The 17302-nt window shown below is 36.4% G+C and overlaps 1 protein-coding gene across 6 annotated transcripts in view; it reads right to left on the minus strand.

The window, feature by feature from the left end:
- ptprfa (protein tyrosine phosphatase receptor type Fa) overlaps positions 1-17302 on the minus strand; it is a 274429-nt gene that overhangs the window by 64263 nt on the left and 192864 nt on the right. For 4 of the 6 annotated variants that reach the window (XM_067374744.1, XM_067374745.1, XM_067374743.1 and 1 more), the window contains 2 exons: positions 14805-15110; positions 6018-6211 (listed from right to left, as the gene is read on the minus strand). In XM_067374744.1, coding sequence (XP_067230845.1) covers positions 6018-6211; positions 14805-15110 — 500 coding nt within the window. The remainder of the gene's footprint in view (positions 1-6017; positions 6212-14804; positions 15111-17302) is intronic. The other 2 variants (XM_067374747.1, XM_067374746.1) reach the window with 1 other exon arrangement.

Consider the following 17302-nt stretch of genomic DNA (forward strand, 5'->3'; position numbering starts at 1 on the left):
AGGTGTTTTGAGTTAATTAGCTGATTAGAGTGTGGCACCAGGTGTCTTCAATATTGAACTTTTTCACAATATTCTAATTTTCTGAGATAATGAATTTGGGATTTTCCTTAGTTGTCAGTTATAATCATCAAAATTAAAAGAAATAAACATTTGAAATATATCAGTCTGTGTGTAATGAATGAATGAATATAATATACAAGTTTCACTTTTTAAATGGAATTAGTGAAATAAATCAACTTTTTGATGATATTCTAATTATATGACCAGCACCTGTACTTCAATGTACTTCTATTTCAGTTTTAGTAATTTCAGTATTTCAACTTATTTAATTTAGGTTAGTTGCAAATGCAAAATTCTTTTAAATTTTTTAAGTTTCATCTAATATTTATATTTTATTTCAGCTTAATTTCAGTTAATAGTTTTAGTTAATAACAACACTGAGCCCACACAATGATCAAAAAATCTGTAACTTTTTTATTTTTTAATCTCCAAACAGCTTTAGCCAAATCAAGAAACAACACAGCCACAAATGATTCTTGATAAGACAAAAGCTGTTTGTGGGACTTTTTTTTGTTGACTATGTTAGAGCCATATAAACTCCCATAAAGCCGTGGGAGGCAGCAGCTAATCAAGCCTTTATGTAGCAGTGTATATACCCATGATGTCTTAAAGTTTCACATCATTGTATTAGGTTTTTTTTTATTGGTCAAGGGAGAGCAGGCAAAAAGACCAGCTATTAAAGAGAGACTGAAGCATAATATGTGCAGGTTCACTTCTGTTTTAGGGGTGTTGAGTATGTGAAGAGAAAAGAGCATAACTGCTAGACAGACTTCATCAGGATGGACAGCCGAGAGCCAATTCATATTGTTCAGACAAGGACATGGCAGCCATAAACATGGGCATGGGCAAACGCTTGGGTGGCGAGAGAGAGCAGTCATCAGCCTCTGAGCCTGACAGAACGGGCCACTCAAAATGATTCAGCACACACCACACAGATTCAATCCATCACACGTGGATTTGATGTATGAGTGAGCCGGCCTCAGCCCAAACTCATCTCATCTCCGTTCATCTCTTCACCCACTCCCTGAGGCCCAAATAGGACAGAACATGCTCCATTTGGCATTCCTGAACAGAGAACAAGCAAACGAACTGCTGCTTATCAATTCTAATGAGAAAATGCTCCAGCGCCCAGCTGGCCTTCATTACACAATGCCAGAAACAAAAAAGAAGATCCATCGACATAGACAGAGATCATGATGGTGATTTCATCATCTTTACTTACAATAACTATTGTTTGATTCATTTTTTCCCTTGTAAATTATGTCAACTTTTGTTATCTTATCTTACACTCTAAAAAATGTTTGGTTAAAAACAACCCAAGTTGGGTTGAAAATGGACAAACCCAGCAATTGGGTTGTTTTAACCCAGTGGTTGGGTTAAATGTTTGCCCAACCTGCTAGGTAGTTTTATTTAACCCAACTACTGATTAAAAATGACTATATGTCTGGCTTAAAATGAATCCAAAATAGGTGAGAAATTAAAAATCAGACACATAATTACTAGAGGCAACAATAATAATCAAAAGGTGTAAATTTATTAATAAGCAATTTAATAAATGTTTATTGTTTATTATTCATTATCTTATTAATAAATGCTCATTTATTAAACATATTAATAAATGTTAATTTCCAGCATATTTTGGGTTCATTTTATGCAAGCGATACAGTAATTTTTGCGATACAACAGTTGAGTTAAATAAAACTACCCAGCACGTTGGGCAAACATTTAACCCAACCACTGGGTTAAAACAACCCAATTGCTGGGTTTGTCCATTTTCAACCCAACTTGGGTTGTTTTTAACCCAGCATTTTTTAGAGTGTACCTTAATTTTTCCACAATGTTTCACTTTTGAACCTGAAGACTCAATTCCGTCATTAATTACTCACCCTCATGTCGTTCCACACCTGTAAGACCTTCGTTCATCTTCGGAACACAAATTAAGATATTTTTTTATGAATTCCGAGAGGTAATGCAATTCTATTTAACCCAATCAATATAGTATAGTACCTAGTAGTATAGACAAAACTAAAATTTTCTTTTAGCCAAACCCATTTTAAACAAGGTTATCTTATTATATTGTTTCCTACATTATATAGATAATACCTTATAATGCCTTGAGATGTCACTTTTCCCTTTTAGACCCGAAGGCTTTTTTAGGGTTTTTTTATTTATTTATTTTTCTGAGCGACAAACACAAAAGTAAAGACTCATAACTCCAAAACTGTAGCAAGGAGAGTCAAAAGGTAGGTATCGTTTGATAGAACACTTTTAAATGTTTTAGAAAATATAAATTACATTACATTTGGACATTTTCATGCTGAAAAACTGCTGATAAAAGTCAATATATATATTTCATTTTATAATTTTTCATTTTTTTTATTTGACATGGAATAACTCAGGAAGGCAATAAGATCAGAGAAATTCTTTTTTGGTGATGCTCTCCTACATGTGAGCTGCATCTTTTTCAAATTTTGTGGTGATAAAGTGTTATTCATTTTTTGCAGCTAGATGGCGCACACGGGCGGTAAACTCCGGTTTAGAGGCACTTCTCAGCACTCGTTAGGAGTTTTCGAAATGGTTAGATGCATTAAAAAGCTGAGCTTAAGCTTTAAGATGATAACTATTTTGTGTTATTCCACGTTGGAAAACGAACATTGATGGGTCCGGGAACATTGGATATACAATGCATCCAGGAAAGATGAGAGACATGTTCCTAGCCAAGTATGTTAAATTATTCTTATGAGTAATATCTTGTGATCAACGCAATATATTATGTTGATTTTGGATTCATTTTAATCGTAAGAATCTGCTTTAAATAATGATGTGCATTTTCTATGATCTGTGAATTTTTTCATTAAGTTATGAGCATGTGAAATCTACATATTTACCTACATCTCGGTCCCTTTCTCTATGTCAGAGTAAGTGACGTCGACTGCGTCTGCGCAGTGCGACCTGATGCAGCCCCTGAAGTGAGACACAGGAAACAGAAATACTGCAAAATAATAATAATAACGCGACTAAAATAACTTTATAACATTTCGTCTCATCTCGTTTTGGTTAATGAAAATGAAGAGATATTTTAGCATAGTTTTTATTTTGTAAACCACATTTAGTCTTGTTTTTATTCGTCAACAATATAGCATTATACATTTCATTATCGTCATCATCACATGACCAGCATTTACGTTGTGTCTCGTCTCGTTTTCATCAGGTCATTAAGGTTCGTTGACGACGATATTTAGTCATAATTTTCGTTGACGAAAGCAACACTACCAGAGAGGTGCTAAAGACATCGTTAAAACAGTCGACATGACTGCAGTGGTTCATCCTTAATTTTATAAAGCAACGAGAATACTTTTTGTGCGCAAAAAATAAACAAAATTAATGACTTTATTCAACAATCTCTTCTCTCCCCTGTCATTATTGTTACGTAGATGTCTCAGTAAGCATAGTGAAGGCTTCAGTGTTTACGCCCAAATGCTGGCTCAGTATTGGCCAAAGCTGATCACCTGAGCAGCACGACACTTGCATGTGATGCTGACGCAGGAGCCAGCCAATAATGAGTCGGCGTTCTGACGTAGAACCTGGAAGGGCTGGATATAAACAGCGTGACACAGAAGAGAAAATTGTAAAGTTATTATTTTTGTTTTGTTTTTGCACAAAAAGTATTCTCGTTGTTATATATATATATTTTGAGACAACAATAAAACAAAAAAAAAACAATAAACAACAAAAAATAAAATGCAAGGAATTTGAATAATAATAATAATAATAAAAATTTATACAAGTAGTTAAGCAAATAAAAAAGAATGTTCATTTCTTCTAATTACAAATATTGTAATTTTACTAATTATCTTTTACTAATTTCTCACTGTTTTGGCAGCAAAAGTACAGCATTTGCCACAAAAAAAGTAAAGTATACTAATCTAATAGTAATCTAAAACTGAACTGATCGAGATAGAACATACAATAAGACCTTTCTGATCTGTGATTGATGAGTAAATGTATATGTATTTATGCAAACTGTCAAGTTAGTGTGACAAATAGATTTCCATGTATAATGACTTATGACTTTAAGATGCTTGAGTGAATGTGTTCATCTGATAATAAAAACAAACGAGCAAAGATTCAAGAAACTTGCTCAAGACCCCTTGTATCCGTACAGATAAGACAGGAATGCAGCTGATGAATGGAAAAACAGTTCCAAGTTTTATCTGCTGGAAGGGTAAAAGAAACACCAAAATGAACGTGTGAATGTGTGGAACAGTCTCCAACAGAAGCGAACGCAGCAGCGAGGGCAGCCAACAGGAACGAGGCAGATCCTTTGAGGGCGCATCTGAACTTTTCTATAGTTTGACTGAGCATCTCGTTCTGTACGTTGAGTTTTGACATTCACGAGGCACAGGTCTCTTAGCATTACGCATGCTGCAAGTCATGCATGCTATGTAATTCCCTGTCACGTATACACACACACACACACACACACACACACACACACACACACACACACACACACACACTCCAGTAGGCTCACTGAGAGGCAGATACCTGGAGTCGACGTGCTGCTGCAAGCTAAACGCTGAATAACAATCCTCCTGATGTTCACGTCTCCCCCTATAGCAGCTCTCCACAGCCCACTGCACTCTCCCATGAATACTCAGTAAGGATTAGAGCACAACTACAGCTCCTGATCCATTTCATCAAAAATGAATTTCTCTCAAATATATATATATATATTAATATTTACTTCATTTGAATACCACTCGGTGAGTTTGGATCATCCCTCTGAAAGCTGGAATTACACTCTTATGAATAAAACACTTCCCACTTGTTCTCTGACTTCACTTTTGTCTGATCGAGATGACTATTACAAACCAACCAACATATTATGTATCAAATTACATGCTTTAAAATTTGGATGATCCGGTTGATCCCAAAATGCCACAGCTTAAAATGTTCAATTAAATCAATAAATTAGAATTGTGTACTTGCAATCATGCATTTATTTAAAGGGTTAGTTCACCCAAAAATGAAAATTCTGTCATTAATTACTCACCCTCATGTCGTTCCACATCCTCAAGACCTTCATTCATGTTCGGAACACAAATTAAGATATTTTTGATAAAATCCGATGGCTCAGTGAGTCCGGCATTGCCAGCAAGACAATTAACACTTTCAATGCATAGAAAGCTACTCAAGATATATTTAAAACAGTTTATGTGACTACAGTGGTTCAACCTTAAAGTTATGAAGTGACTAGAATACTTTTTGTGCGCCAAAAAAACTAAATAACGACTTTATTCAATAATATCTAGTGATGGGCGATTTCAGAACACAGATTCATGAAGCATCGAAGCTTTAGGAATCTTTTGTTTCGAATCAGTGGTTCGGAGCGTGTATCAAACTACCAAAGTCATGTGATTTCAGTAAACGAAGCTCCATTACGTCATAAGTGTTTCGATATTTCAATGGTTCACCACTGGGGGACGTGACTTTGGTAGATAATTATCACTAGATATTGTTGAATAAAGTCGTTATATTGTTTTTTGCCGCACAAAAAGTAGTCTCGTTGCTTCATAACTTTAAGGTTGAACCACTGTAGTCACATGAACTGTTTTAAATATATCTTTTTTGTAGCTTTCTATGCATTGAAAGTGTTAATTGTCTTGCTGGCAATGCCGGACTCACTGAGCCATCGGATTTTATCAAAAATATCTTAATTTGTGTTCCGAAGATGAACAAAGGTCTTACGGGTGTGGAATGACATGAGGGTGAGTAATAAATGACAGAATTTTCATTTTTGGGTGAACTAACCTTTTAAATTGTGTTATAGGTCCCCTGGAGTTCTTTTTAGAGTGTAAGAGGACCGAAATAAATATTTTCGTAAAAACTTGGGCATCCATATACAATGTAAGTTGGTTGCACATTGTACAAATTTACATGTGATATTTCAGTACCTGCGCCTCAGGTAGGGCAACGTCCAGTATGATGGGCTGCCCGCGTGGCTCTCCGTTCTCCAGCCGGGAGTAAACCACCTGATAGCCGCGGATCTGTCCGTGCTGCTTCTGCTGCAGAGGAGGTTTCCATGACACCCGCAGGGCTGTGGAGTTCACGTTGTCCACCTCAACCCTGCGTGGAGGGGCGCCAGGCACTGTGGGAGGTAGAGAAGTCACGTTTAATGCTTAATCACACACTCACAACACACATGGGTCGGTGAAAGGTACAAACCTGCTCCCAGGCTATAGCCAACACATTTTAAACAGCTTTTAAGTTCTATTATCTACCCTCCATAATTCACTTTAGACATTACATTTCACAACAGCCTGCAAAAATTAAAGGAATAGTTCACCCAAAAATGAGAATTCTGGCTTCATTTACTCACCTCATGTTACTCCAAACTTGTTTTTTCAAATAAACACTTCAAAAATTATTTTTCAAAGTTGTAAATAAAACAAAGATTATTATGTATTATTATGTAACTGTATGTTTTAGAACTTTTAATGTTTAATTAAATGTTATTTACCATTTCTTTATAATTGTTTGTGAAATTTACAATCATAACACCGAATCCGCCATTTTGTCTGACAAAGCAGTCAGGAGTTAGAAGATTAACCTCGGCGGACTTGAACTTGAAAAACAGCTTCTCATGTTCATTCATGTTTATTTGATGCTATAAATTAACTAGTAGGAAGCTGCTTGAGCTGAGGCGCTACAGCAATCTGTCACGACACATTAAAGATCCACAAAACGGTTTTTATTGTTCAAATTTCTTAAAAAAATTACACATTTTAAAAGCTGGGACTTTGTTTCATATAATAAGTAACCTGCTCTGTCTTGTCTGTCAATGTGTTGTCAGTGTCCTCTTCGTTCCGCAATGTATTTTTCCACTCTGTGTGGCGTGACGGCACCATGGCTTGTCGGACAAAGCAACAGTAACTAAGGGGGGCGGGTCTTTGCAAAAGGACAATTATATCTATACCAAATTTTTCTCAGTGTATGTGAAACAAGGCAGGAGATGCTTTGAAGTAAAATGAATGCATCCTAAATCATAATGGCTAATATAACAGCTTTTTGTTTATTTTTGAGTTTGATTTCATAAACTTTCATTGCATGTAAACAATCAGTGTTTGAAACGACATGAAGGTGAGAAAATGAAGACTAAGCATTCATTTTTAAGGAAACTATTCCTTAAAAAACACACAATTTACAAGTTCAAATGCATTGCATCGAGGAGCCTGGGAGACAGGCTTCACCAAACCCACATAACGCTTCTCGCACACGTCTCGTGGAGGAAGCCAGCTCAGCTCCCCCTGGAGTTTGGGCTGAATACCAATCTGACATGAGTGCAAGAGAGCAGCAGTTCAGTAGATGTTAATGACAGTCAATTGATAGTCAATAGAGGAGGCAGCGAAGGGAGGGAAGACAGGAGTGAAGGTTAAAAAGCCCAGCATTAAGAGATTAATAACCAGATAGAGAACACCCTCTCCCATCCCAGAAGTAACAGCTCAGAGCACAGAAGATCTATGAGGCTCAAGTGCTGAACGTCAGCAAAATAGGCTGCACTTAATTGGAGTCATTTAACTGTATAAATGTGCTTGGCGCTCGCTGGAATTCAGCCTTGACCTTCAGAGGGGAAACAAGTCAATGCCTGAAAACAGATAACAAAACTATTGTGTTCCTCAGAAGATGTGTGACCTGTAACGAAACACTGAGATGTTCACCTTGTGGTTTCAAGTTTGTGACAAGTTAAGCTCAATCGACACCCTTTGTAGCGTAATATCTACTACCACAGAGAAAAAAGTAGTTACAGGTTTGATCTTACAATGGGAGTAAACTAGGCTGGTGTAGCAGAATGAATTGTCATGTGATAGTTGCCTGGTTTACTGGCTTCATGTGTTCATTGAAGAATAAAGGTTAGATATAACTTTACACAGACAAGGACAGCATTTGATTCTCTCACGCTCATACTAACATGCACGTTTATCCTGTCTTTATTCTTTTCAAAGTCCCCCTGTAGTCAATCATTTTATCCCTTAAAACTCATCTTTGATCACCAAAATTAGACATTTAAACATTATTCTTGTGAAAAAAAAAACTTCATGCCTTAAAATAGCCTGAATGTAACTCTACACCCTTGCCTCATTTATTATATGAGGATATATGGATATGCTAATTAGCTCGGCCTCCACTCACTCGCACGAGTTCAAGAGATCCACTCGGTGAACTTACTGAGGTAAACCCTGCACAATGGTATCGCTTTTTACAATGTCAGACACATAACGGTAATTAATATGATTAGCCTTTTTCTTGACAAAGTTATCAAACAGCTAATAATGTGTTGCTAATGTTATACAAACCTGCTTCAGAGCGGTCATGGTTAATGATATGTTAAAGCCTGCCGGCACATTGACATGATTGGTTACCAGTGTTGGACAGTAAAGCGTTACTAGTAACGCGTTACTGTAACGCAGTTACCTTTGACAGTAACTAATACTGTAACGCATTACTTTTTAAATAAATTAACTCTGTTACCGTTACCATATGGTGCGTTGTGCGTTACTTTTTTAATTAATTAATTTTGGCCGAGGTGTGTAGCCTACAGCATAACCTGTTTACAGCAGTGACGTATTGTAGGATTGGTGGATGCCAACCACTGTTAACACTAAGACGCACTGTGGGCATGTTTCCATTTATTCAACACTCTAAAAAATGCTGGGTTAAAAACAACCCAAGTAGGGGTTGAAAATGGACAAACCCAGCAATTGGGTTGTTTTAACCCAGCGGCTGGGTTAAATGTTCCCCAACGTGCTGGGTAGTTTTATTTAACTCAACTGTTGTATAAAAATTACTGTATTGCTTGCATAAAATGAACCCAAAATATGCTGGAAATGAACATTTATTAATATGTTTAATAAATGAGCATTTATTAATAAGATAATGAATAATAAACAATAAACATTTATTAAATGGCTTATTAATAAATGTACACCTTTTGATTATTATTTGACAGCCATATAGTCATTTTTAATCAGTAGTTGGGTTAAATAAAACTACCCAGCAGGTTGGGCAAACATTTAACCCAACCACTGGGTTAAAACAACCCAATTGCTGGGTTTGTCCATTTTTAACCCAACTTGGGTTGTTTTTAACCAAACATTTTTTAGAGTGAAGTATGTGCTGCAGTCATAGCGAGTCAAGGCGAGAACAAGGCAAGTTTCTCAAAGTGGAAATATGCTCATTATTTCACTTTAGTTGAGCACAAAGACAAAAACCTTTTAGTCAAATGTAAGCGTTTTTCTGGTTCGCATGTCTTATCTACTGCGATAAACAGCAACTCCAATCTGTCAGCACCTCCAGAAACATAATTCATTTAAGCCATTAGTTGACTAATCGCATTTATATTAATTTAATTTCTTAAATACTGGACAGAATAAACCATAATAATGATCGTAATATAAGCTATAGCGCATGCATAAAGCTTGCCACAAAGAACTGGCAAAATTAATGATTATGAATGTGACAAAAACAGCAAGGAGACATTTTAATTGTTTATTAATAAAATAATGTTTTCTGAATCAGTGTCGGCTGCGAAGATGAAGTTGACATTGCTGACTCTCATCATCTCCGGATACTGGACGAGCCTAGAGAGAGAATGTAGCCTACACTTCATTCGGATTAGCTATGTAATCAGAGTAGCCTATTTCTTTTCAATTTTAGATATTTCAAGCTTTCTATAAATATATTTCTCATGTATGTGAGGCAAGCAGCCGCTGAGTTTCGGTTCATTTAGCCTATAAGTCGCAATCCAGTTCACGCGCCAGTGATCGCACCCGCACTTGCCATGATTATATTGTCTGCTATATTTGCTTCTTATTTATTAAATCCAGGCAATTGGTTGATGAAACACTGATTAAAATTAAGATACAATTTTTACAAAACGAAATTCACTTTAAAGAAAGGCTTTCTTTGAAACAAAACTTAATGAAGTGGTCAAAATCATGTCTGACCCACTCCATGCCTCCCGATATATTGCGCATCTTATGATGCATCTTACTCATGCTGTTCACTTTTCATAATTAAGTAAATTAACTTAAAACATAACATAGGACTATTTAAACATAAATATGAAAATACATTTTCTTTGATGGCTATACCAACACCAATTTCATAAGCAAGAGTGGATCATGAGTCACGAGTCGGATCAAGAATAATTTATTCTTAGACTTATATTTAATATTGGGGGCATTCAAGTTATTTGACATATTTAAAAAAAAAAATTTTAAGTAACGCAACAGTTACTTTCCCTGGTAATTAGTTACTTTTCTAATGATGTAACTCAGTTACTAACTCCGTTACTATGTGTGAGAAGTAACTAACTATAACTAATTACTTTTTTAAAGTAACGTGCCCAACACTGTTGGTTACAAGGTAGTTTGTGATGTCAGAAACACCAGATTTCAAACTGCTGGTCTTTTTTTCACTGCAGTTTTAAATAGAAAATACTCCGCAATGGTGTTGACTTATGAATTTGCACATATTAAAGCATATTAAATACACCACATAGACATCTAAATAACATTAAAAAACTTGATTTTCACCACAGGGGGGCTATTTTTATGTTTTATATGTTTATTTTAATTAGAGATGTACAATTTATTTGCATAGTGGCAATATATTAAGATAATTAAATAAAATAATTATAAATAATTTACATAATTAAATTCCAGAATTCCAATAATGCTCTTGTGGTTTATATTTTTTATTACCAATAAATTAATATGACTTTTCTAGTTTGTAATTACAATGTTTTTTATTAATATTTTTTACTCATAAACAGAAATTTCCAGGTAGCTATCACTTAACATGTGTAAGACTGAATAATTCAAAAAATAATTATAAATATTTTACATAGTTAAATTCCAGAATCCCAGTAATGCTCTTCATGGTTTACACTTTTTAGCTGTTTTAGCTGATTTTAACCCTTGTTTTGTGTTATTTAAAGCTGCAGTCCGCAACTTTTTTGTGTTAAAAATTTACCAGAATTATATAATGAGAATATACAACATGAATCCATTTTCCAAACTGTGTTTTTGTCTTATCCTGAATCATTATGATACACTTATAATAAGTTTTTATATTCGGACAATTTCAGACCGGACTGGTAGGACTCGCCGAAGAGTATCACAGTAACTGCATAACTTGCCATAGACATACACAGAGAAAAGTCAATCATTTTAAAATAAAAAAAAAAGCTCCGGCTAGAATGTTTCTCCACAAGACGCGTGCAGTTCTGTTTATTAACCGCTAGAGGGCCAAAAATCTTTAAATATAAAAAAGCTTTAAAATAATTTTAAACCACCTTGTAGTCCTCTAGTAGGTCCCGCCCCCCGGTTGAGAACCGTAGACTATTATTTTTGAATAAATGTGCAGTTCTAATTTTAATATTTTTGTCTGCATACTAACTTTGTAAGTGTTTTATCAATCATAATTTCTAAGGGACTCAGGGACAAATTATTTTCTGTGGTAATCGATATTATGCCACAAGTGCTGTCAATATAGCTTTACTCCTATTGAACGCATAACATTCCTTTGAGGGATGAAAGCGCGTACTTTGCTCCTCAAATTTTCCAGTTGCTTCTGCTCCATCCTGACGTTTGACTCTGCTCTCTCATGCTCTCTCAACTTTCACTTGCTCATTTTCTCGTTCTCACCCCACATCTCCATGGAAACAGATGGGACAGGTTCACAATACGCTCTGTGTTCACAGCCACTTCACTCCACTCGAGCTCTTAAAGCACATCACCCAGAGTTCCAGGCATGAAGGTAATATCACATGGAAATTACACATGTGCTGGCTGGAAGAGCGATGGATCCATAATACGATAAAGATCAGAGATCACCTGAGACCACGAAATGGCCCATAAGGGTTCTCAGCCCAGCCTCATGCAGGAAGGGTGAAAACAAGATATGGTCTACTGCGACCTGCTTCACGCATCACAGACCGCATCTAATCATAATCTGCTAATATGCAGCACAAAGAACAACACATGGGGTGTTTTTATAAGGTAATACATTTCTGTGAGAGTTTCTAATGAGAAATACAGCTCTGCTTTCCTGATGCATTCAGACTCTGTGTGCTGTGAACTTGCACAAACTACCCATTTACTTTGCTTTCCTGCGTAAAAGACATTCATAGCTCTGGCGAATCAAGCTCAGAAAGTCTCAAACCTTTGATTTATGAGAATACACAAATTAGGAAACAAAAAAAAATATTCTGTTCAGGATTCGCTAACGAACGATCTCGTTGCAACATTCCTTCTTGATGAATATGGATGTCAGCGAGCTTCTCTGAATGGGCGGAAAAGGCAAGAAGAACCAATGGAAAAGTTTACAGATAAAAAGCACAGCTAATTTATCAATGGCTGCACCTGCAGTCTCCTTTTTTCACTTTCTGTCAGCGCCGTTAAAGCCTTATCAGCCACCACAGCACATTATTCTCCCAAGAATATGCAAGAGAAAACTCAATAGCTTGATTTATCTCATTTTGGCCTGATTAATAACCCTCCAAAAGAACCTGAAATGAAACTGAATAACGCATATAAGGTTCAACATCTTCCAAGTTTAGTGCATCAACTTTAAAACAGGCCTCAAGGACAACACAAATATTTAGTGTTCACAGTTTTGCTTGCAATTACTATTGCTCATATTTAGGTGCAATATGAGCTTACATAAGGTTACATTACTGTTCACCTTAAAAATCTGACCAAACTTTTGAACATATAGCATCTCACTAAAAACACCATAGCAACCGCCTAGTAACAAAAAAAGGTTTGATGTTGTTTGATTTTTCTGATTGGAGAACATAAGTGACTCTTAAAAAGCAGTAGCACACAACATTAATGTTGTAAGTGTCCTGGGATGATGTAGGAAAAGATTAAAGGAATGAGTGTTGATCCTGTAAAATCAAAGGGACCGATTTCACGAGGGCAGCATGTGATGGGTTCAAATGAAACGGAAAGAACAGCAGTTGCTTAAGAGAGAGAGGACGGAAACATGTTCCTCTACCACCACTGCAAGTAGCACTGGCAGCAACCACTCATAAAACATTGCCTCCAGGACAAAGATGAATACAGAGAAAGAATAGAAGACATAGGATATCAGAAAGAGAGTGTACTGTTAGATTGACAGGCTTAACAGACAAGGGACATGTACTTCCGGCATTCACCTGTCAATCAAACTGCTGAGCCCAGAGGAGACAGAAATGTGCAGCATTAAACAAGCCCCACATGTAGGCTGGCACACACATAAACACGCACAGAGTATGATGTAACTACATTTTTACATTTCATGAAGCAAATGTGAGTGGTGCTTGCTCATGCAAAACTCACTGCTAAAATGTTAGGGTGTTGTGGGCATTGCTAAGTGGTTGCAAGGGTGTTCAAGGTAGTTGCAAAGTGGTTACTCACTGGCTCAAATCTAATTTATGTGTCTCTAAGTACAGTTTCGGTCTCCTCTTCAATGTACACTATCGTTCAAATGATCACACTATCTGTCAAGTTAATAAATAAGTAAATAAATAAAAATAATAAATTAATAGTTTTGTTCAGCAAGGATGAATTAAAGTGTTAGTTCAACCAAAAATGAAAATTCTGTCATTAAATACTCACCTTCATGTCATTCTAAACCCATAAAACACAAATTAAGATCTTTTTAATGAAATCTGAGAGCTTTCTGTCCCTCCATTGACAGCCTACGGAACTGACACTTTCAAGGCCCAGAAAGATAAAGACATCAATAAAGTAATCCATGTGACTCCACTGGTTTAACCTCAATTTTAAGCGACACGAGTGATTTGTTTGCTTTGCATGACATGTTGCATGAGTGTTGTGTTGACACACCGCTTCATAAAATTGAGGTTAAATCACTGGAGTCACATGGATTACTTTTTTAATTAATGTAAGTAATGACAGACATTTTTGGGTGAACTAACCCTGTGGAAAAAAAAGTATCACGGTTTCCACAAAAATATGAAGCAGCAAAATTGTTTTGAACATTGATAATAACCAGAAATATTTCTTGAGCTGCAAATCAGCATATTAGAATGATTTCTGAAGGATCTGGAGACTGGATTAATAATGAAAATACAGAGGAATAAATGACATTTTACAGTTAAATTGTAATAATATTTCACAATATTACTGCTTTACTGTATTTTTATCAAATAAATGCAACTTTGGTGAACAACCCTAACATTAAAAAAATAGCAAACTTTTGAATTGTGAGTAACAGTAATAATAATATTTGTTTAAGCAACAGCAATAAGTACCTTCCCTAAAAAAAGAATGTGTTGCTGTGTGGGAGCATCTCAATGAGCCATGTGAACCCCACCAAAACTCTCTGTTCGCCCACTCATTCCCTTCATGAGTCTTTTTATCGCACAACAAAGACTGACTCACAAAACACAATATCAGTGCTGTCCTGAACTTTCACTCCACTATAAAGACACAGCTCCTGTTCTCCTGTCTCGTGAGCAAGACATTAATAACAGAAGAGCGAGGAACAGCAGGCATGAACTTCAGCGTAATAGAAGACAGAAAGAGAATCACACAGGGAGGCGTTGATTCATGCCGTTCAGTCAGGTAACCCGAAGCAGAGTTAGTGCTGGTGAGTTTGGTGACTCAGCGGTAATAGTTAGAAGGTGCAGAGAGCAGATCTGAGCAGATCACCCGTGAGCCGAGCATTACCATCCTCTCTGGTTCTGACGCGAGTGCTGCCGCTCTCCGGGCCGGGCCCCACGTCGGTGTGCGCTTTCACCCACACCACATACTCCGTCCATTTCTCCAGCCCCTCCAGCACATAGCTGGACACATCCGCAGGGATGTCCTTGACCTCGTGACGCTGCAGGTCCTCACCCGACACCGCCTGATAGGCCAGAGAGTATCTGACGATGTTGCCGTGACGACTGGCGGCTGGGGGAGCCGCCCAACTCACCTTGATGCTGGTTGAGCTGAGACTGATCAGGTGCACTTCCTGTGGGGGGGCGGACGGGGCTGGAAAGGGGTGCAGGAACACATGAGCTGGGGCTAGTTTACACAGCCACTATGTTAAGACTGTCTCTTAAGAACTAGTCTGACCAACTAGCAGTTTCCCAAAGAGAAATCTACTTCAGGGATTATTAATTAGACCATTTAGACCAATCTTGCTTATTATGTAAAAAATATCCAATGACTCTCTAGTCTAAGCAGTTTATGCAACTGGACACTGGACTGGAAAGAACAGCAGTGATTTCCAACTGTTTTAGGCCACAGCCACATTAGATCAGAACTCATATTATACTGGATATCATTTAGCACTATCATTAATGTGATTAAACTACTGATTTATTTAAAGTTGAAAAAAAAGTAATATACACAAATCTTTGAGATTTGCACACATTACATACATTATTCTGATTTCTTTCATAAAAAAATTCCATGACAATGATCCCAATTGATCTATTTTATTCTGTTTTAATTCAGCACAGTCTGGAACCTGTGGTCTGGAAGTCCCTCTGGTTGAGAATCACTGCTTTACACATGTCTGCAAAAATGTCTGCACATATTATAGTCAAAACACTGGGTTTTGGCAGTGAAAGCAGAGATTGATGGTTCACTTCTATTTTGTGTGTGTGTGTTGTGTCTGTGTAAATATGACAGAGATAACAGATACATTCACACAATGTCTCTGGCTAGACGTGTAATTGATGTGATTGATGGCCTGTCCGATTTCTGAGATGCTGTATCGATTTATTTATTTTTTAAAATCACTCGAGTTCACAGAAAATCCCTGCCTATCCTGTCCTGAGAACAAGGCAAACTAAAACAATATACAGTAGGATTATTATTACACAGCTCTCTGGAATACTTGATTCTGATATAAGCAGCAGCAGACATAACATATTGGCTTTTCTGAAATGATAAAAGAGATGGTGTATGTATGTATCCAGCACTATGAAGATATGGTAACGATTTCGCTCCTGTGTTTTGTTCAGCAGAGCAGGCAAAAAAATGTCTTCTGAAAAAAATAAATAAATAAAATAGGAGAAGGTTTGACTCCACACAGAAGAACAAGAAACACATTTCTGAGTGTGAATCAGAGAAGATGGTCATCACCTGTGGAGAAAGGAAACCAGGAGAGAAAATGAAGAGAGAAAAGACAAAGACTAAGAAAGTGTGGGAAAAGGTATGAGAAATAGGTGAGAAAACAAGATTAAACTGGGAGAGACTGAGAAAAACAACAGAGAGGAGAGACACTGGACACATCTGAAATTCAAGAGGGAGTTGAGAAGAAAAAATATAGTGAGAAAAAGAATAAATACAAGGAAATGAGAAACTGAGCACACGGTTTGAGAGAGAATGAAGTGTGAGGAAACAGAAAGAGAGTATTTCTCACCTGCGGCAGAAGAAAGTGTGAATGAAATACAACAGGAAGAGAGAAAAGTGAAGAAACAAAAAAAGACAGAAGGGAGGCACCGGTCACTGAGGAGAAAATAAGGAAGAGAGAAAGCAAAGAACAATGAAAAAAATGTATTAAAGGCAGCAAGAAAAGGAGCAGTTGGTAATGAGAGAGTCTGAAGTGAGAGGAAAGGTGTTTTAAGAGGCGTGAAAGGTCAAACCCAGTGAATTTGAAATGATTTTCATTTTTGGATGATTTATTCCTTTAAAAATGTGTATTTTTAAATGTTAAATTTTAAAGTCATCATAAAATGACAATTTTATATACAACACAGTGTTTATTATTAATAATCTATACATCTACACATCATTTTTTAAATGATGATTTTTCAATTATTAATCATTTTATAATTGAGAAGCCATTTCATTTTGATACACATCATAACAGGGAAGAAAAGACGATTGCAACTTGTGTTTCACGCCGACTTTAAAAAATGTTCATGCTGCTCTTTCAGCTCATAGTGCTGTTAAGCAACAACACCCAAAAAGCATGATAAAGTGTATTGTCGATATTGCACTGACACAACAAAATTTGAATTGAATTGAGCTGGATAGGACAATGACATTAACTTTGCTGAATATAATCAACATTAAACTGACTTGAGCTGAATAATGACAATATGATCTTCTGTAGAGCTGCTTTATAGCTGAAATCGAATTTCTTTCATAATTAATGACTTGTACAACATTAACAGTTATTTTCCTGCTTATTAATGTGAAGCTGCTTTGAAACAATCTCTATTGTATAA

This window comes from Chanodichthys erythropterus, chromosome 21 (assembly GCF_024489055.1).
Source record: "Chanodichthys erythropterus isolate Z2021 chromosome 21, ASM2448905v1, whole genome shotgun sequence".
NCBI lineage: Eukaryota > Metazoa > Chordata > Actinopteri > Cypriniformes > Xenocyprididae > Chanodichthys > Chanodichthys erythropterus.